This window comes from Lasioglossum baleicum, chromosome 1 (genome assembly GCF_051020765.1).
Source record: "Lasioglossum baleicum chromosome 1, iyLasBale1, whole genome shotgun sequence".
Lineage (NCBI taxonomy): Eukaryota > Metazoa > Arthropoda > Insecta > Hymenoptera > Halictidae > Lasioglossum > Lasioglossum baleicum.
In genome coordinates, this window is record NC_134929.1 from 21,532,394 (window position 1) to 21,554,575 (window position 22,182).

The following is a 22,182-nucleotide window of genomic DNA, read 5'->3' on the forward strand; positions in this document are numbered from 1 at the left end:
GACGTCCCCATTACGTTTCTTCGTTATCGTTACTCCCGACAAATACTGTGTAACCGGGACACAAATAAATGTCCCGATAGTACGAAGGGCAACGAGGAATACCGACGCGAATAGTAATCTCTCTCGGAGTAAAGAGCGCCATTACGACGGAAATTGGAGTTACTCTTTTGTCGACACTGGCCCATGCTCTCGAGGAACGCGCTTGTCATTTTTCAACAACCAGTACCTGCACACACAAAGAGAGAGGAAGAGAGAAGGAGAGAGAGAGAGAGAGAATTTTAGCGTCGCCATTCAGCACGGTACAAGGTGCAGTTTATTTTGTAATCCTCTTACGGCGCAAGGTCATTAGCGGAACCGGAAATAAAGCAATGAAACGGCGCATTCTGCAACACGCCAACCTACGATCGCTCGATCATCAAACTCTCGATGAGGACGCCCGAAATGAACGATCGAACGATCGCTTAATAGCCGCCATGCTTGGTTCTCCGAGGGAACATGGTCTTCGGAAATTCTCCCCGGAAAAATTAATTGACGCTTTTCTAAAACAAGCACCGCGTTTAAAAGCACGTGTATCGAAACGCTTGTAGTAATTTTGTTGTGGAGGAATCTTAAGGAAGGAATACCTCAGTAATAGATTTTTCAAGAATGAAAAAATGCTCCTTTCATGAGGAGTAACTTTGTTAAACTAAAATCGGCGATTCGGCAATTTTGAAGGGACAGGCTAAAATAATTTTAGGAAGCTATTGGAGATTGGATATTTTCTTAGGTCAACGTTGAAACAACGAATTCCAGTGGTTCCTGTTCATTGTTTTCCTCGTTGAGAGCGTTTCACCGGTGCGATACGCGGTCGCGATTGGTCAAGGAACGCGGAATAGGTCGAGTTGGAAGAGCCGATTGTTTCCAGAGTAATCTCGATCCTCGGGTGAGTATGGAGAACTGAGCAAACGGGACGAGGTAATGAGACGCGAGGCGCATTGCGACGGCGAGCCTAAACGAAGACGGTGTCGACGATGGGAAGAACAACACGGGACGATGACAGCGGCTCGACATCATCTCTTGTCCCTGTCTTTTCGTTCGTCGAGAGGGACAACGTGAGAAGATGACCTCGGCCACGGATAATTTAACGAGTACGATCATGGACGAGCGTAGGAGTTAATACACGGAAAAACATTGTAAAATAACGTTTAATAAATAGATTTCGGATTCCTCGAGAATTGGCTTCTTTCTCCGCTGTTTGTACGAGAATCCTCCCTTAAGCTGTTCCAAGCTCGCTATTCAATAACCAAAATAGTAAACTGATACGCTTCACGGAAAAAGTTCCATAGATTTACGTCTCTCCGCCATGCCAATATCGAGAACTACAAAACCGTCTCCAGGAAAATATATCTCGCTGGCTCGGCGAGTCTAGGAGAGATCGTTTCGGTTACCTCGAGGAACGGGCGACGTTCACGGGCCAAACCGTCTTCGAAACATTCCAAAAAACGAATTTCCTTAGGTACTCCACGCTCTTCCCGATACATCCGGCCTCGGAAAATAAACGCGTCTCTCTCCGTGAATAAAAAACGAGAGATAAAAAGATCTCTCTCTCTCTCTTTCTCCGGAGAGAAATGCAGAGAAATGGGGAGAAATGAGAGGAGAGAAGGAGACAGAAAATTGTGAATTCTTTTTCCCCCGGATGGTTTATTTCCTGCGGGCAAACCGCCATGCACCGCTGGCAGGGAACTCGATCTATCCCGACGTGGATAAGCCGGTTTTTCGGCGCGGGACTCTCTCCTCCCCGGTTGTATATTTAACTCCCGCTTGTCACGTCTCCTTTTATCCGGGGGCGAGGGCTGCGGGGGGAGGGGGTGGACTTGTGCACCTACACGACGAAAATACGGTTCGCCGCTGATTACGAGTTACGCTCGCCCCCGGGAATTTTTCCTCGTGCGTTTTGCATTCTAACCGTTCCGTTGTTCTGTCTGCATCGTCCCCTCAGACATATTATTATTACCCCGGTGTCAACGTGTTGGTACAATCCGTCCGAAGTTAGCCAGAGCGTCTGATTCATGAGAAATTTTATTCTGCACTCGAAACGGTATTTTTCTATTTTAATGGTTCCAGAAACTTTGTCTGAACTAATTTTAAACTACATGTAGACATTCGTATGTTCGCAAGAATTGCAAATTAAAAAGTTTAGAACCGTAAATCCAGTGTTAAATTCTTCAAATGTTGTGACTGTTTTGCGTTCGATCATTTCTGCAATGAACGCATATAAAATCTGTAGTAATAATGATCTATTGTTGGAGCACAGCCATGACTGGTACAGTTAACGCGCTAAAAACGCACTCGATTCGCCTGTCTGACTAAAGACGGTCTTATTCTACTTTCAGTAGGTACTTTTGGCTACGAGCACGAAATTTCTCTCATTAAGTCGAAAGTTTCTTTATGGTGATTAAGATTGTAATGTAGGCAGCAGGGAAATTGATGATAGAGTAAGTTTTTAGACCTGCTCCGTTCTTGGGGTCGTTTTTGACCCATTTATATGGTCGGTACTTCGCTGTCCAGATTCGCTGGCCAAGTCGGTTACAAATGGCTTTGTATTTCGAAACAACGTAAAGAATTTTATATAGCGTCTAGAAAAGGAGAGGATAGTCTGTTAGCCAATTTCTCATTTGGTTAAATCATGTTTTATAAAAGTGTACAAGAATTTGTATTGTTCATGAAAGAAAGTCATCAACATCGTCTTTTTTTAACACAGTTTCAAAGTGTTTCAGGAACGTCTTTTCAGTAACCCGATTCAACATTTCCGCAAAGTTACCATCAAACTTCGATTGTGGAATTAATTGGAAAGGAAATATAGTTTCCCTGGAGCAGGAAGAAATAAATCATACTGGAGGCTCGCCGATATCGTGAGCATTTCGAACCCCTTTCTGCCGTTTCCTCCGATAAGCAAAAGCCACCCCCGTAAATTTCCTGCCATACGTTCGGAGAACTCGCCTTTCCGAAAAGCGTGCCGATACTTTCGAGCGAAACCGCGCGATTCAACTCTCTCTCTCTCTCTCTCTCTCTCTCTCTCTCTCTCTCTCTCTCTTTCTTTTCTCGACGCTGGCCACGACACTTCGGAACGATTTCAATTCCCGACAAGGGGATGAAAATTTTACGCTCGGTCGCAGATGAAATATTCCGGAACCCTCAAAACATCCCTTATCGGTTCGCGTATTGCCTCGGTTTCCTTTGAAAATATTCCTGGCCAATAAGAAACCGTATTACAATATTTATCGTACAACAATCTTGCTGTTTGCTATAAATTGTTTTATTATATTCTCTATATTTTAAATTGTATATTATTTATTATATATTAATAAGTCGGAAATGCTAGAATATTTTTAAATTCGTCAAAAAAGACAAAATAATGAGAATGATTAGACATTCCTGACAAAACTGAGCGGATAAAGCAGAAAACGGTGAAAATGATTAAAAAAGAAAGTTTTCTATTTAACTCTGGTTTTGTGCACCTAACGAAGAACATTTTAATTTCGCATAAAGAGCTGCGGTCTAATAATGACAATGAAGTTATGAGGGTAGTAGAGTTTCTTTAGAAGACTCGGTTCGTGCGGAAGACGTCGCGTCGCGAAAACTTTCGATGGATTTTTTGCAGACGAGCCACAGCCGGTGCATCGTCAGTCCACCCCCGCTCGTATCATTGTCCCGAAAGAAAAAGCTGGCCGCGGCCTGGCCAACCGTGTTGCGCTTTCGCTCCGAAAGTTCGTCGTCCGGAGGCTTCTAAACGCAGTCCTCATTCAGTCTGGGGTAGACACCCCCAACCCCTTCCAGGGGGGTTGCTCCATCACCCTTTTGAAGTCGGCGAGCTCTCTTCGAGTGTCGGCCGCGTGCACACGTCTTTGCCCCTCGTTCAGCTGGCTTACCCTCTGTTCGAGTCCCCCGACACAAAGCGTCAGCCATATCCACCAACTAGATCTCGATCGATTGCAGAAAACTAGCGAAATCCTATTTTCCAAATATTCAGTTTATTCCTCGAACTATTTTTCCATATAACTTTCATAAAATCTTATTTTTACCGGTAGTATCCTTCGTAGAATATCCTAAAAATAATCCTATTCATAAATAAAGGACGTAGCAGATTCCGCGGTATTTTCCGAGGTTACTTTTTGAAATATTTGTAGCGTTCTGTCTCGACACCACTATTTAAAAAAAAAATGATATAAATGGCCCTGCAACTCGGCGAGGAAAACATATACGTACAGATTAACATTCACAAAATTTCAGCTGATCACTATTTGACGTGCGTTGATATAATAACTGAATTGTTGTAATTTCAATGAAGCTGACTTTTGGTTCGCGATATGGTCGGTCTCACGGGGATTTATGGACGAGGACAGTTTGAGTAAGCGACCGAGAAAAGTTCGCTGTTCTTCGAGGGTAATTTGGCCGAACGTTCCACTCGCTTGTCTGAGCAGTGATAGGTTTGCATCACTTGTTGCGTCTACATCTGCACGCTGCAGAGGGAAAGACGGGAATGTATCAGGAAAGCATGTATTCCCCCCGTATGCTGGGTTCTTTGAACGATAATTTCAATTATGATACGGCCATCTGGCTACAGATAAGCTTGTTCCACTTGTTAGTCGACGCGCGACGCAATTTTGTGTGAGTACTTTACGCGTGTTCTTTGTCGCCGGAGAGAGCGGTCTATCTCGAGACATGTACATTTCAAGGGAGCACGACCGGCTTAGTATGACAAGTTGTATACTGACCAACTCCTAGGAGCGCCGCTTGGCAGAGATACTGTCTCGACACCAGACACTGAGCAGATGGCCTGGCGGTAACGACTCCCCACGCCGCGCAACCAAGGGCTGCTGCCAAGCCCAAACAAGTCTGCAGCAACACCAGAGCGCTATGCTCCAAACCGTCCTCGTGACCGTGCACAGCCTGGAACCGATACTGCTTGTTACTGGACTGTGGACGACCATGCAAACATTGGCATTTAGATATTCATCTATCAAGACAGACTATAATAATTAACAAGCTCTATCAAGACTTCGAGAGTTGCCTCACAACTTCAAAAATTATTTATTTCATATCTACAGTCTCCCAAAAAAATTTGTACTTCCTTGAAGTGAACGAGGACACATAACCCTTCCTTCACTCTCTTGCTTATCTATTTTTGTATCTGCAGTCGACTTGTCACCTATACTTTTTATTATTTTCACTTCTTCAGGTGTGCGAGTCTGTTTTATTGATCTAGATAGTCTACACCTCGCGATTTTCCGTGGAGAACTTCGCAAACTATCGGCCACCGTCTAATAGGACGCGGATCGGTTACAGGAGCGCGAGAAGTGAATTTGAGACACACGACTGGTCAGCCACGATTATGAGAGTGTAAACCGACTAACTTCATCGGAACTTTGTCGGACAATCGAGTTAGGGATTATCGCCACTCGGTTGATTGCTATACGCGATTGTGCTCGCGGCAGTTCCGTAATTGAGCCTCGGGAGACTGGTCAGCGATCAACGATCGAGGAACTGGACCGCATTTATTCTGAAACGATGCTTGCCTCCGATAGTTGTCACTATACTATCGCTAAACTTCAGGCTTGCTGGGCGGTCATGTATAAATTCATTGATATATTGGCATGGTGCCGAATTGTGGTACGGAGAAATGCTTGTATCAGTTATTGATTAACAATCTTGTATATTCATTCAACATGTAAAACAAAGTGAATTACGACAATTTTTGTTACGATGAAAGAAGTATGCAGCCTTAAGATTTTCCGATAATGCACGAGTCACGTGTATTGTAGATTTGGCAGTGCATACATATGTATATGTATGTATATCAGCCGTCTGAGTAATCACTTACGTCTCCTGACTGACCATTCATCGACCTATTCTCCTTAATTGGCCATCGACGAGTCCATATAACTTGTCCGGCCAGTACGTGACCTATTCTACTTGCCTGATTAATGTTTGGCTCGACCCTCTCGCTTGATCAATGCTTGATTTATTCTACTTGCCTACCTAATCACTGGCTCGATTCCCTTGTCTGAATTGACGTCGACCTCCTCCACTCGCTCGACCGAAGACATTATTTCAAGATGATCTAGTTACAACTGACATAATCCTAGATTTCAATGGCGATTCACAGTCAGTCTAAGAAGACTTACAGTCGCATAAACCAATCCTTCAAACATCTCGAAAGAAAAACAAGGGTCCAATTTTGCAAAAGTTATTCGTTTTCAAAAGGTGAACACTAGGGATGGGATTAAATTCAATGTGTACTCACGAATCCGAGTCAAGTTCAATAACCAAGTTTAATTTCATGGGTTTCGGTTACTACTTAAAAGCAATAAAAGTTTCAATGATTATACTTGAAAAGTATTTATTGTATACAAGTAGTCATCGAACCTCGGAATGAGTACTTACAAGTTTCGAAAAGATACTTATGAGTATTTCGATGTTGAAAGTAATCGAAACTTTCGCAAGTAGTACTCGAATCTTGGAAATCAGAACTGCATAGTAGGTTTTAAGCACTTTCTTTATTAAAATTCGTAACTATTTAAGAATAGTATTTCATTTACAATACTTGGTTTTATGCTATTTCTTTTTTTTATCCATGACATTTCCTGCTTTTGATAAAACTCTTTCTGAAGGTACAGAAGTGGCCATTATACAAAGATAGTCACGTGCAATTTTTCATAAAATGGGGTACTTGATTGAATTTTCACGCCAGAATAATAACGGGTCTTCTTTGCGTTCTAAGTATTGTGATTTTAGATAATTTTTCTCTTCTAACACAGCAGACGATCAGATAGGTATCGTATTATTTGTAATTGCTATTTCATTGTCAAAGGATGACCAAATTGATAATTCGCTATTGTGCCGATTTTCGGACATCTGCGTCTGTGAACTATCACGTGTTATGTGAATCTGGCGCGTTTGCGAAAACATTGATGTATAATAATCGATATGGTTTCGTGTTGATTCGCATTATCACCAATGCGTCACGATGAGAATCTTCTCAGTGGAATTCTGCTTCAAATTATATCGTGAAATATACATATACAGGGTGAATTCGATAAAGCAGGACACCTAAATATCGTCAGAAGACCTTCTTGCTATCAGATTTCCACAGTTTCTGAGATTTCTCGATCAGTTTATCGATGAACGTTTCACAATGCGATTCACGCATTGTTTCACTAATATAATTAGTGACTATATCAGTCAAGGCATTCCGTGCTCGAGGGATAAATTCATCTTTAGAAAAAGCTAATGTTTTGAATCGTGGATCCAATAATGCAGTTAACATATACAAATGATTGTTCTCGACATCAACTAGATAATGTTCGATATAATATATCAGAGAGTTTTTGTCGCAAAGTACATTCCAAACTACAATCATCGGTAGAAGCATGTAAAATTATGAGAGCCCGTTTTCTCTCTTATCTCCACAGCGTGTTTACAAAAAAAAGTATACGTTGCCACGGGGCGTGCAAGAATACGGAAATTTGTAACGATATTCATAAAAATTTCGAAACTTTCGAAACTGTTCGACCAAGATTCGAGTATACTTGCCAGTATTACTTACGTTTACCACAGTACTCGTAAAGGGTTCGAAAGTGTCTGGCAAAGGCTCAAGTATACTTGGGAGTACTATTTTTTTTAAATCGAAGTACTTATAGAGAGTTCGAATTCCATCAATTAAGGTTCGGACCTGTTTGCGAGGTACTTGATCCCATCCCTAGTGAACACAATACTGTGTACACAACCACTGTAAATATAAATGAAAGAAAAATTGAATTCGAAACAGTTGAAGCTGTTCGGGGTACTCACTATATAGAAGGCAGGTGTGTAAAGACCAAATCCAGCGGCGCCAGCGGCCAGCATCAGCATCCTGACTGAACGACTTCCCAGGGGGCTGAGGTCGACCCACGGCTGCCTGGGCGGCACCTTGGTGGCAGTCCTCCTGTCCTTCAGCTTTCCCCGTTGGTTTTTCAGGTGCATCATGGCTCGCCGTTGGGGATGATAGACGGAGGCACTCTTGTAGATCAAGCCGAGGAAGAAGGCCAGCGAGAGGGCTCCGGTCACGGACTGCATGCCGCGCTTCCAGCCCAGCTTTCTGAGAAAACAGCGCGAGGTTACGGTCCTGGGACGGAATTACTTCGCCTTTGTGAAGCCAACCGACGACTAGCGACTGCTGGCCTCGTCTCGCCTCGTCTCGCTTCGCTTCGATACAAACGCCTCGAGATCCGTCGATACGCGTCTCAAGAAAGTTCTTTCGGTCTTTACCGAGCCGAAAATGTTTTCAATGTAAGCGGCGCTACCCGTAGCTACGCGGCACGGTGCCCATCAAGCCCGAGTGTTTCTTTTGCATTAACTTCTCGAGCTACGATCACTAATGCCCCTGTAATTTCGATCGATTGCTCGGGACGTGACCTGCCTCAACTTGGCAATCCGTTGCGAACGTCGAACTTCCTTTGTGGGAACCGATAAGACAGGTTTTAGCATTTTGTGAATTTGCCATGGAAAATAGTAGGCGAAAGAGGAATTCAACAGGAAATCAATTCTGAATATGAGTAGACATATTCATTTTACAATTATTGAAATTATTAAGGAACTAATGTTCGTTCCCATTTCTCGACGCGACAATATTTCTGTTTCGCACGAGGGTCATGGACCTAACGAAGACAAGAGACGAGAAGAAACAGTTCCTTTCTTCACCGAAAGATTTGTCTTGCCAGCGACAAGCTTGATTGTGCGTTAGATTGTGGCGCCGAAGACGATTGTCTTGAGAGGATCGCAGGCAGCCAGTAAATGAAATTAGAGTCTCTGTGCAACGGATTCCAGTCTCGAGCGCTCGATCTTCGTGAACCGTGGGCTCTCGTTTCGTTGAGAGGGGTCAAAGCGACCGCAAAGTTCATAACGCGAACGCGACACGAAACACCAGCAACGTTTCTGCCTGCAGAGAGGCCTGTGGAATAGCCGGAAGCCTTTCCCGCTCTTGTTTCAACCAGCTTTAAACTTTGCGTCCCCCAGAATCGTTTGCTGTCCTACGAAATGACGGAAAATCCTTTTTACCGCGTGCCCGAAAGTGTCAATTAGGAACTATAAACCGCGTTCGCTTGACGTTCCACTGGAATTCGGTCTATTGTTCCGTGTTATCTCGTACATGAATATTTTTGAGTGTGGGTTACGTGATTTTGTTGAAGTAATTTTTCTTTATCCGACCAATAAAAGATTCTCTCTACTCGCCTGCCTAACTGAAGCTTCCCTCCGCGTCCGAATACGATGATTTTTTCCACCTGTCTGAGCACCGCGATTTCTCTCCTCGTCCACAAAATATCTCAGCACTTCCGCTCATCCGCCTGAAACCGAAGCGGGTTCCGGCGTCGTCGCACGCAAAGCCGTTTTATTCCGTTCTCGCGGAGCGGCGATCGTTCAAATTGCAGAGAGACAGAGAGAAAAGTGAAATAAAAAAACTGGTGCCAGACGGTACTTTCCGTTCCCGTTTCCTCGACGACGATGACGCTCCGATTTCTCGGTCGAGTAACCGCCCGTTGCGAACAGTAACCGTCTTCATTTGTCCGTTATTGTCGGCTGCAGCCGCGCGGAAGCCGCTACTCGGAGCTTTTACGACCGCGGGTCTATATATATTTCTTATGAACCGTTGGCTAGGTATCGTCTTACGCAGTCGCGCCGGCATGTTACGGCATAATAAATAACAGGTGACGAGGTGTATTGCCCCTCGTCTTGCAACACGAGACCGGTATATCGCGCACCCGGTAACACGTGTCGCGTTAATGCCACACTTACACTACTCGCTCCGTTACGTCTCGTACGTGCACGCGCGAGCGCATGCTACCGCGCAGACCGTTCGCAGTTAATGGTTTCATTGTTTCTGTCGCGGCGCGCGATTAAATTCGTTCCTCCCCTCCCGCCCCTCCGCCGTCTGTCTTCTTCCTGTTACATTCCTGACGAGAACCGCCTTTACACCGGTTTTTACGAGGCTTTCAGCGTTATTGGGAGGCGCTCGCTTTACGAGCATATTTTACGAGTATTCCCATGAATTTCTGCCCACTTCACTTTCGCTTGTTAAGCGGCTCCGCCTTCATCGGCCACTGGCTCCGCGCAAAACCGCGTTGCGAATTCGAATTTTCGACACTTCCTTCCACAGTGAGGGCCAAAAAATTTCTCTGTACGTACAGCACGTAGTCTAGACAGTTTCCAGACGAGAACTGCCAATCGTGTATCGAAGATGCGATCTGAAAACTCGATGTTTAAGCGGCGATATGGCGGGTTGGTACGAGCCGGGGCACGTTAGAGCGATCGAATACCCGCACGATTGTCTCGGTCGCTGATTGATGGAAGAACGTCGGGGTCCGTTTGATTGATTGCGGCTTGTATCCCGTCTAAATGGTGCCGTTTCGACGTCCCGTAGCCCCGATACCGTTTCAGACGGCCGACACGCCGATTAATGCACTTCCTTTTACGATGTGTGTGCGCGCACACCTCTGCGTATGCGTGTGTGTATTTTTTTCGGCAACGGCGCGGCGCGGCGCGGCGGTCCGGTTACCGAGATAGCTGGGCTCGTCAGATTTATCGCGTGCGTGGGACGGTGCCGGGAACGTTGCGCGAAAAATCGCGTGGGCGACGTTTCCCATGGCAACGCCGGGATTATGTGGGCGGCAGGATCCACGTGTGCCTCGGTGCAACACCCACGCGAAGCCCTCGCAACCTACATTTCGAACGAGAGAGCGAGCAAAAGAGAGAGAGAGAGAGACAAGACAGAGAGAGGTAGTTCCCCCCGCGAGGACTTCCGCCTCGAGATGCTTCCCGGGAAGAATGTTTCATTGAAAAGCCCGTAATCGTCCGGAGGAAATGATTTTTTTTACACCGGAATCGTCTGCTCCTGACGGAAGTCCACAGCTGGGAATTGCACTCGTAGCCAGTCCCCAGCCTCGGTTGACGTCGACAACGACGACGACAACTGTACTTTGTTTCGTCGCCTATGAATCTATTCGAGTTTTTGCGGTCTCAGTGGTTTCTACACAGTCTGACGTTCCGCCGATTTGTTCTACTTGTGTGAACAAATGGGACAGCCATTGTACCTGCTCGAAATGCAAAGTACATGTAGATCGCTCTGTTCGCTGCCGCGTACCCGTATCGGGTTTGTTTTAACGCCGAAATGATTCTGGAAAGCTGCAGCCGCGGAATCGCCGAAAACAGGATTATATTATCACGATTGATTCGTCAACGGTGGGATCGTCTGTTTATTCTACTTGCTCGATCAATGCGGTTCGCTTTTGCTTGTTTTACGGCACGTGTTTGCTATGCTTGTCTGATAAATGTTGTTATGACATGCATGGAAAATTCCATGTAAAATACCGTTGATCCTCGGGACACTTCTACAAGGGTCTCGAGGAGGCCAGCACTTTCTTATTTTTTATGAGGGTCCGAGGCTCAAATTGCACACCCTTGGACCATCGGCTTCGGGACCATCATTAAGCGCAACTCCTTGAGAGTTTCCTTGAGTTGATAAATTAAACGCACGTGTTGGCCACTTGGGCCTTTCGTTGTCACGCGACTCTGGGTCCGTTGCTAGTACCGTCTTTGCTTGTACATTTGCTTTCCGGGATGTCCTCCCCCACCGATAGGGATGCATAGGAATGGCTCCTCCCTCGGGTCAGTCAACGAATGAGATGTTCTTTCCCCCAAAAAATGTACCATTTTCCCCACTATTCAATATCACCACCGAGGTGAGGAACGAGCTGACCCAGGGACAGCGACTCAGATACAATTTCTCTCTGAAGATATACAGTCTTCCGCAAAAGGTTAACTCGATTCGAGATAGAACTTCCAGTTCAAACAAGTGTAATATATTGTAAATATAGTGAATAAATCCAGAGGTTCTCGTTAAGGCAAAATGGGTGTCGAGCTGTCGTTTCATTGAAATTTACAACGCGGAACCTCTCAAATATATTAAGAGAAGCTGCGAACATAACAAATGTCATATTTATTGTACTCGGCCGACCAATGTCGTGTTTGTTTCACTTGCCTGACGCATCTCGTGTTGGTACTACCTGACCGATCTACAGCGTATTTACTGCTCGACAAATTTTACGTTTCTACTATTCATTTGTATAAATGTAACAACATATTATTTCTACCTTTCCGAACAACATCATATTACTTCCACTTGCTTGACTAGAACAATGTTCTCTACTTGTCTGACCGTTCACACCCTCACACTTATTTTGCAAATTTGTTGAAGCAATTGAATAAATGTTTGAATCGATATACAAGAAAATGATCGAACAACAGAGCGATTATAGTTGATATTTGAACGAGCAGACGCGGTACCATTCTGCACGATCGAAAATTAGTAAATACAGGATCTATGTGGAATTACGCTGGCAAATTCTGTTTGCGCGATCACGCAAGGGTAGACTGTATTTATCGAACGATTCTTGATTCCCTGTCGACCGTTCAATGACTCGTGGAATTTAATCTGTCTGACTATACCACGTTCTCCTCTACTTGGCAAAGTATAGACGGTTTCTATGACAACATGCGACGACACTTTGCTCACTGCCAAACAAATACTGCACGCACTCAACTCCTCTTTATACCACTGGTTTTATCGTATGCAGTATGCAAGAGAATTATATTTGTCTGACAATGCATAACCCAATTCCCCTTGCTTAATAACACGTGTTTACGGTCCAGCTTTACCGACGGCTCGCGACCACCCGTTTTGTTCCACCTGTGTTATTATTCAAATTGCATTCGCGTTTTTGGTCGACAATGACCGATTGAGCGTTTGCCCAATATCCTTCTTTTTTTAACGAGCAACAAAGCTTGTGTTTCGCTTTGACTTCCAGAAATTGTTCCGCAAAATTCACGAATTGGCGACTGTGACAAATTCTGTATCATTTCTGTTCTCAAATACAACTTTTGCAGGCACAATGTTCCTCATAAAATGATTTCCCAATTCCTAACGGCATGGTATCCATCGCGTGCGGAGGCTAAAACCGTAAAAAGAATACTTCTTAATACTTTTGGAACCGCGTGCGTTCAAACGTACATATTATTATTTTGCAATTATCCCGACTTTCCGCAGGCTCGGAACGGAAAAAGAGAAATCATTGTACTTCGCGAAGGCTGTTCCCAGAATAATTTTCCCGGGGAACAGTCAACTTTTGTTCGCTCGGATGTAATTCGTTGCCGTCTGACAGCGCGCTGCTTCATTCTACTTCGCCAGCCGTTCGCGCGGACTTTTGTCCGACTACTACGTCGCATTCTACTTGCTCGTGCAGGCACCGCGTTACACATTTGTCTGTCGCGTCGCATCGCGCGACCTCGTTCTACACTGTTACTCGCTAATTTCATTTCCACGGGAGGTGTATTAATTACCGTGGCCGCTTAAAGCATCAGCGCAGGAACAGGTAGCTTCACAATTAAAGCCTGGCTGTTGTGTATCGTTGAATCCGATCGTCGCGAGCAACATCGAGAAAACGAAGGTTCGATCGTTAGCAGCGAGTCGCTCTGCCGGATCCATAGTACACGACTATGCTAGCGTGTGTCGTTCGGCGTTAGGAAATTAGGGGAAATGGAATTGTAACGCGCGGACGGACCACGCAGCTTCTCGCTAATTAGGTGAACTCGAACCCGTCCCTCGAATATTTATGGAACGGCGGAAAATGAAATTGGGTCGTTAGGGGTGGAATCCGCGAGAATCACTGTTATTGCTCGGACATGCCCGCGAAATACGTAGAAAAAAAACCACCCTGCAGTTTCCTTCTGTTCGTATCCATTTTCGGGGCAAATATTGTTGAATGATGAAAACGCAGTGCGCAGAAATCATTGAAATAGAATCCAGACACGCGAATTCGGTCATTGAATCGAGTGTTACATTTTAATTAACCTGGTTCTCGGTTCAGCGTGAATAATTCCCGAATAAATATAAAAGAAGTCCATTAAACGTGAGCGATACGGTTGCCCGTTTTCCCAGGCGCAGTACCGGCGCCTCATATTTGCGTTGGTAACTTTCGTTTTTGCGCGCACGGGAGCGATAAATTTTCATCAACGCTTTCAGATAGAGGGTGTGCAGATCAGTGACTCTCAGGAAAAATTCTGCTGCGAATACCTGCGTGACTGGCTACACATTCGTTATCCCGAAACATTCTCTCTCTCTCTCACTCACTCTCGAAGGAGTATAGTGCCTCTCGTATATCGCACCTGCAATGCAGTAGATCCGCGCAAACCCGTGGATCACCTGTCTAGGGGTCGGGAGAAGCATCAGTCTCCAGTTAAATGGCTGAAATCGTGTCTGATCTCTGACAATTACGACGCGTCAGCTACGGACCAACTCGTACGAGCAACTGTAGTCAGTTTCGAAAATTATCCCTCACGGCGGGAACTCTCGAAACAATATGACCGACGATGATCGACGCAAAATGTTAGCTTTGCAAACTGATTCATGGTCTAACCAGGTGTTTAATATGTAATATCTTTTATTGGTAAGACTATTGCATTTTTCTAATTCGAGTTGACGATCCAGTTCGAGGTATCGGTTTCTCCCGAAACTTAATTATGGCCACTGTCTCGGTCGGATTGACTGTCGTTCGTTTAATTAAAGGAAGCACCGCTCGTTATCGACGATAATATCTGGTCGGGGAACGTGATCAATCCATTAACGCAATTGAGAGCAATGGGGTAAAAGTAATCGGTGTTTCAGGATTTTCTGGGTTTCCGGGATGAAGAGCGCCTTTCGCTTTGCGGCGAGGCAGGCCGGCTCTACGGGGTGTTCGGTAAACCAATTCCGAGTTTCGAGCCGTTCCGAATATTGGATCGATTTGCCGGATTTTCTCTCGGTTCAATTACGAATAAATTACACGATTCGAGCGAGCTCCGTGGAAAGATTGCGTACCCCTCCAACAGTCGTGGAAATCGAGAAACTACTTCTTCGCAGAGTAAACTGGACAAATAGAAGTGGAAGTTGGAACCGCGTATGTTTCCAACGAGAATCACGAAACTTTAGTTTCGAACCGTTCGTTATTTTTTTTAGCGCAGTATCATGCGTACACAGTGCTCGCGGTAATCACTCGTTTTCGAAACTCTACAAGTTTCTTCGTTCCCGGCGCGCCGCGCCGCACAGTGGTGCCAAATGGCCAAAAAGCGGAAAAAAATCTATAAAAACCGAACCATCCAACAAATTTGCTTGAAAATTTGTGGGAAGCATGCCACAGGTACAACGGTTATGTGGCAAGAAAATAAATATTTATTTATTTATTAATTAATTTATTTTTCATTAAAAATTTTTTTTACTTGTTTTACTGTTCTCCGATTTTGATGAAATTTAAATATGTTATAGATTTCAACATTTTGAACAACTTTTTCCGTTTCCAATATAGGGGGTCGCTTTTAGTTTTCGAGATATTCGCATTTTCGTATGCAGGAACTGACCAGGAGCCGTAAGAGCTGTGACATACATATGTGTACATACCAAGATTTTCACCACTTTTAACCACTTATACCTCGTGTGTATGTTAATCAATTTCGATGAAATTTTCAGTATATATATAACTAACATAGATCTACTAAACGTATATTTTAAATTTTCTATACGGGGGGACAAATAAAAAAAATTTCTAAACTGCCTTTTTTTTACGTAATTGCTATTCTTTCAAAAATTTTTTTGCACGTTATTTAGTAAACAACTGCATCTAATTGATTACAAAAAATCAGATCGTTTGGTAAAAGTTTAGAAAAGTTATTCCGTTTTAAAGGGCGTACACGGATACATGCGACTGACTATAGTTAGAAAAAATTGGTCGCAGAGCCAGGTTCGCAGGAGTTCGCAGCCAAAACCTGATTGGATATGTACTTTAAAGTGTTGCATGATTTGCAACAAGTTTTATCTTGGCGCCTTTTGGCGCAAACAAAAGTTATGTCAAATGAAACTTTAATTTTACTATTCAAAATACCTCTTTTTCAATTTGCGCGCGCGTTTTAGATAAATGAATGACACTTGCATTAATTAAAGCTACGTTAAATAAATCATCTATTATAAACATAAGCAAATTATAATATTGTTCAAGTGTTTTAATGTTTTAGATTCTTGTGGCTGCGTTTATACGTAGACGCATTTATAAGACAAAATCGCAGGTTTCCTTTTTCCAAACTTTCATGTCATATTATTCATAGAAATAAGTGATACTTATAAAAAATTTTTATTGGTTTAAATACTCCAACTATATAGTAAACAAAATTGCAATGAAAAATCTATGTACCTGACATTCGAAAAATTGATTTTTTTCCTTGTTCGCACCACTGTGCGCCGCCGCGCCGGTGAAATGTTAATCAATGTTCAGAGCGTGCACGAGAGAGGTTCCATGAGGTTCCAGGAGATCTCGGTCGGCAATTCGCGTGTCGAACGTGATCGTCTGCCGATACTTATTAGAACAACCCTGTGATCTTCGTGGGCCTTTGATGTTCCCATCCCGGCGACGAAACCGTTTTTCTCTCTCGCTCTCTCTCCCCCTCTCTCTCTCTCTGTTTTAGAAACAATCGATTTTCCTCGACGCGAGAGATAAAAAACCAGATCCGGATGACAAAGAGACAGCTGTATGGAGACATCGATATCGTCGCACGATTGCTACTCGATTTCAGTTAGAAACTACGTTTCGCTTTGACGGTGTCACATGGTAATGGGTACCTTTGCGACGACACGGGACGGTTCGTTACGTGGGAAATTGATTTCCCTTCTCGAGCGGTTCTTTCAGTTGCTAAGTCACTGTCCATAGTGTTCGAGCAATAAAATCAATTGCCTTCGAGCTACGGGACACGTCCTGCCGTTTCAAAAGAAAAAATAGATCCACGAGTCAATGCACCACCAGCGTTTGATCCCGTTTACTTTGTTCCGGGCCCGGGATCGCTTCGTGTAATGCATTCCACTCGAGAGTCGAGTGTACAAAGTTTCCTGATCATGATCGACTTGAAGCAATTACATTAGCATTATTGCGTTTGCGAAGTTTGTATCTGTTTCACTTGTCTGGATATGTGGAGCGAAGTTCTATTTCGCAAATATGGATCCGAACGGGTCGTATCGTAGTAGATTCACTTGACTCTCTCTCTCTCTCTACTTGCCTGCAAAAACACTTATTTTTTCTACTTGCATGCCCGAAGACTTATTTGTTCTACTTGTCGGATCACAGGATGATTCGCTCTACTTGCCTGCCCAAAGACAGTTTTTCTCTACTTGTCTGACTGCATCATACCATTTGGATTCTCTTTTGCAAAGTTAGAACAAGTATTAGGTTGTTGCAAATGAAATGGCAGTTTTGAATCTTGAACATAAACTTTTATTTTACAAGCTTTATTCATATTCCATTAATTGAAATAATTTCCATCGACATCCATGCACTTCTTCCATCGTGATACAAGTGCCTCAATGCCTTTCTGATAGAAATCTAATAAACGTGAGGCAATCAATTCATCAAATGCAGTTTTTACAGCACGTTCGTCTTTGAATATTTCTCCATTCAAAAAGCCATCTAGGTGCTTGAAAAAATGGTAACCAGTAGGTGACAGGTCAGGCGAATAATGAGGGCGAGGAAGAACTTCACACTTCAACTCGGCTAATTTTTTTAGTGTTTCTTTCGCAATATGTGGCCAAGCATTATCGTGAAGCAATATTACACCACGTCTATTGACTAATGCCGACTGTTCAACACGCAAGAGAGAGAGAGAGAGAGAGAGAGAGAGAGAGAGAGAGAGCGAGAGAGAGAGAGACAGAGAGAGTTTTCGCACTATTATAACTTGAAAAGTATTTAAGAAAAAAATATTTTATTATAGCGTTTTGGAAAGCTCTGAAAGTTTTCTATTTAAGAAATTGAAGATGACCTTCGCGTGATTTTCAAACGACTATCCAAGGTCAAATCAATGACGCCATTTTATGGCCCCCTCGAAACCATACAACTTTTGTCAGAAACATTTTTTAACCAAAATGCTTAATTTCGAAGATATACGTCTGTTTCACTTTGAATGACTCACCCGGTATATATATATATATATATATATATATATATATATATATATATATATATATATTATAAGAACATTTTAAAATTATTACCATTAATTTTCATCCGAAAAGACATCAGAAATTTCTACCTCGGATAATATTTCTTCTTCGTTTGAGGCCAAGCGTAGCCGAACCTGCAGGCGTACGCGAAACGTTGCTAAACGCTAAATACTAAATTAGCTATAAAATTTGAATCCGGACATATCCGGAATCAAACTTTGTTGGCTTATAATCACAAATCTTTACCGAATGTAATGACACCAAAAAGAGCACTCAATATCGCTTTATACTATAACAAAATTGTCAATAAAGTTTTGTAATTTTTAAAAAGCTTACAGAATGATTGGTAATATTCAAATATTAATAACTATACTAATTTAGATGATAACAAAATAAAATCTATGCGAAAGTGCTCTGTATACCTACCTGAACAACTTTTGTAATACAAGAATTTACAGAATTTTCCTTCAAACACTTGAAAATCGCCAATGAACAGATGCTGTCTTAGAAACTATTTAAGAACGCCAAATCATGTCACGGGTGTACAAATAGAAAAAATAATATTGCAGCCTTATTCTTCAGACCTCTAACTACAACGAACAACAAAAATTTTATGCCATACGCAAAAATTTAGGAATCGAATTTTTTCCACTTTTTCGGGCCAAATACCCCACTGTGTGCAGCGTGTTTACAAAAAAAAGTAAACAGACGCCGCGCCGGAACAGCCTTACGTTGCCACGGGGCGTGCAAGAATTAGGAAATCCGTAACGATATTTATAAAAATTTCGAAACTTTCGAAACTGTTCAGACCAAGATTCTAGTACACTTTCAAGTATTACTTACGTTTATCACAGTACTTGTAAAGGGTTCGAAAGTGTCTGGCAAAGGCTCAAGTATACTTGGGAGTACTATTTTTTTTAATCGAAGTACTTATAGAGAGTTCGAATTCCATCAATTAAGGTTCGAACATGTTTGTGAGGTACTTGATCCCATTCCTAACTATCAAGGCTACCGGACAACTTTGAGGGGATGTTTGGACATTAACTATTCGGATCGTAGCGGAACGAACGATATTAGAAAACGTTCGGAACGAGAGGCCTGGAGGGACGTTAAAAAAAGTTCGCAGTGGAAGCGGTCTTAGCCGGTGAATCAAACCCGCGTCGAGGGAGCTGTCGAGAGGCTCCGGTGATCCTCAGACAGTCTCGTTTGGCGGTGAGCAACAGACACTCTCGTCATTCCGGGCCGATGACGCCTATTGTTCGCATCGGCGCGGCCGAGCGGTGGTCTGCCTCGTCGGGTAGAACAGCACGGGACAGGAAATACATGTAATAACTTACCCGACCGCCTCTCTGTAGACGACGCTGAAGAGTACTATTCCTACGCCCGCACCAGCTTGCACCACCATCTCGACGAACTCTCGTCGTTTTCTGAAGTAATGGCCCAGCACCACGCCGGCAGTTTCCCTCACGAGGCCAGCACCGGTTCCCAGCACCAGACCGTAACTGTTACATTTTGCAACGGTGAATCGTTTCGACTCGCGAACAACCGAAGAACGCGGGCCCCGTTCGAACAGCTTTTTCCTAAGGATAAAATCCTTTCGACAGGACCAACTTCGAACGGCGCCGCGGTATACTCGCGAGCATCCTTGGTTTCGTTTCTCTCGTGAAATCAGACACACAGCGATATTAATTATTCAACCCGGGGATAGCCCGACCTGTTTATACGGTGCACGCACACACCGCTCTGTTCACGGTAGATATATTATTCAAGCTTGGCTCTATCTTCTAACGATACCGTCGACCCCGAAACTCTCAAGAATTACTCGGAATGTTTCCCCAGCTGAGTCTCTATGACATTATCCGTCGCGGAGCTTCCGGTTTTGCGTGTGGGAACACGATTAAAGCTCAAGAACGCGTAACTGAGGTTCAAGATTTTTCAACGTTACCGAAATTCAATTGTGATCTCCGGATTATTAATTTTAAACACGTGTCACTTTACTTTCCCTGTATGGGCGACACAATTTTCTCGTGTACCATTAAAAATTCTCTTGTAATCGTTTTATTGTTTGAAATCACACCCACCGATTTTCGCCATAAAACCGGCAGTCTGCTGATCACGTTCGATTTCACCTCGCAGGTGCGCGCTGGATAACGATGTCGCGGGGATCATTTTCCACGATCCCCGTTCGTTCCGCTCGTCACTTTTTCAACCCCGTCGTCGACTCTGTTCGCGAAATAAATGGCAGACGCGTTTCACCGTTCGCACACCGGGGCACCTAGCAAAAACCGTGGTCGCGCAAAGTCCGCTAATTTGTCTTGCGTTTCTCGCGAATGGTAAATGCATGGGCGTGCCTTAATTGCTTAGGAAAACAAATTTGCGTGGGGAACACCGGCGAAAGGATTCGCCGTTCCCCTTTCCAGTGAAACGCGTATTAATTTGCGGTCTGGTCGCGGTCCTTTCAGCGTTAAACGAAAAAAAAAAGTATATATATAATAGAGGGAAACGAGAGGAATGTTTGAGCGGCATTTAATTATTCCGCGCGGGGGAAAAACTAATTTATTCTGTACGACGTTGGAATGATTTACTTGTTAGCTTAGTAGCAAACATTGTTTGAAATGAATCTGTCATTCTACTGGCTGGATTAAAGACTTTTAACTTATACAACGAGAAATGGTACTGAACGTGTTCTCAACTGCAAACTGTCGTAATTGTTGAACGAGCGTGGTTGTGCAAGCATCAATCATAATTAGCCTACGGATTTTTATGTAAAATACACCTGTTTTTCATCGATTGTAAGAAACAGGAGCCAAATACAAATATCTTCCCTCCTTTAAAAATTGTATTACAGCCGGAAATAATATATCTACATTCTTAAATTTTTGTAATTTCTTCATCGTTTCAAATTTCACCCTCTCAGTTTTTCTATAAATGCATGAAATCCGCAGTCTAATCATAATTGATTGTCGCTTGCCGATTTGGTAACAACGAATTAATGTTACAGAATCAAAGTTCTCGTCGAAGGTTCGCTCAGGGACGAAGTTTATCCTGATCTCGAAGCAACTGGCGCAAACAATTAGGAGTCAGGTCGAGTTTCGAGTGAACCGTGGTAGTGACAGTCGATTAAGTCACGGGTTGACGGGTTGTCAATGCGATTAGGAGACTTCTTACTCACCTAAGGAGCACCTGGTGTATTTCGACGGCGAACGAGGTGACGAGCGAGGCCAATGCCAGCACGAGACCGCCAATCACTGCTGTAAACCTTGTATTTCCTCGGCGACACGCGCAGACGACCAATGGAGCTGAACCACGGGAAACCGCAGCACTCAACGCCCCGGCCCATGCTAAAACGTTAATTCGATAGTTACTTTGGGACCACGTACACAAACACTATGGCGGCAAGAAAGTGGACCATCGACGGGGTTTCTTTGCCAATTAATTTTCAGCCGGTTGTCGCCCGGCCTTGCGTAAACCTCCATTTTCCGGGGATGTGCTGTGCAAACCGCAATTAGGAAACGAGGCTCTCACCGAATAACCAGGGAATAACTATAGCCTTACAGGGTAACTGCACCAGTGAATAAACGGGCATACTAGCGATAATGACTCTTGGGCCAATGGAATATATGACTCTTTTTCGTAGCTGTATTCCTATTGGTACAATAGAAAGAATATAGTAAGAATATATTGGTACTAGAATATAGTGTTCATTGACTGGTATTTTTTTTATATTTTTTATTTAACGTTTAATAAAGAAAAATAATAATAATTACATTTTATTTGTGTTCATTTATTTTAGACAAATGAAGTATAGTATAAATATGAGTTTTAGTTTTTTCAAATTTTCCACTCTATTTGTCAGGGAGAATTACATGGTTGTTTGAAAACTTGCAAAAAATACTTGATTGTCAAGAATGAGAGTTAAATGTACGTGGAAGAGTATCCAAGGAGCGTTCTATGATTCAGAAAGATTGCTTCCTATTTTCGCGCAGGAACAAATAATGCTCGGGAAAATAGGCTAGCCGTCTCGTATCTTTCGGTAGCCGAACGGTTTATTCGACGGGTCCCGAACCTATCTGCTCCGCGTTAATACAGGAAACCCTTCG

The 22,182-nt window shown here is 43.4% G+C and overlaps 1 protein-coding gene across 6 annotated transcripts in view; it reads right to left on the reverse strand.

The window, feature by feature from the left end:
• Positions 1 to 22,182, reverse strand: part of LOC143214246 (monocarboxylate transporter 10-like) — a 141,637-nt gene that overhangs the window by 7,568 nt on the left and 111,887 nt on the right. For all 6 annotated transcript variants that reach the window (XM_076435032.1, XM_076435040.1, XM_076435022.1 and 3 more), the window contains 4 exons: positions 21,255 to 21,423; positions 19,420 to 19,584; positions 7,831 to 8,116; positions 4,755 to 4,929 (listed from right to left, as the gene is read on the reverse strand). In XM_076435032.1, the coding sequence (XP_076291147.1) occupies positions 4,755 to 4,929; positions 7,831 to 8,116; positions 19,420 to 19,584; positions 21,255 to 21,423 (795 nt within the window). The remainder of the gene's footprint in view (positions 1 to 4,754; positions 4,930 to 7,830; positions 8,117 to 19,419; positions 19,585 to 21,254; positions 21,424 to 22,182) is intronic.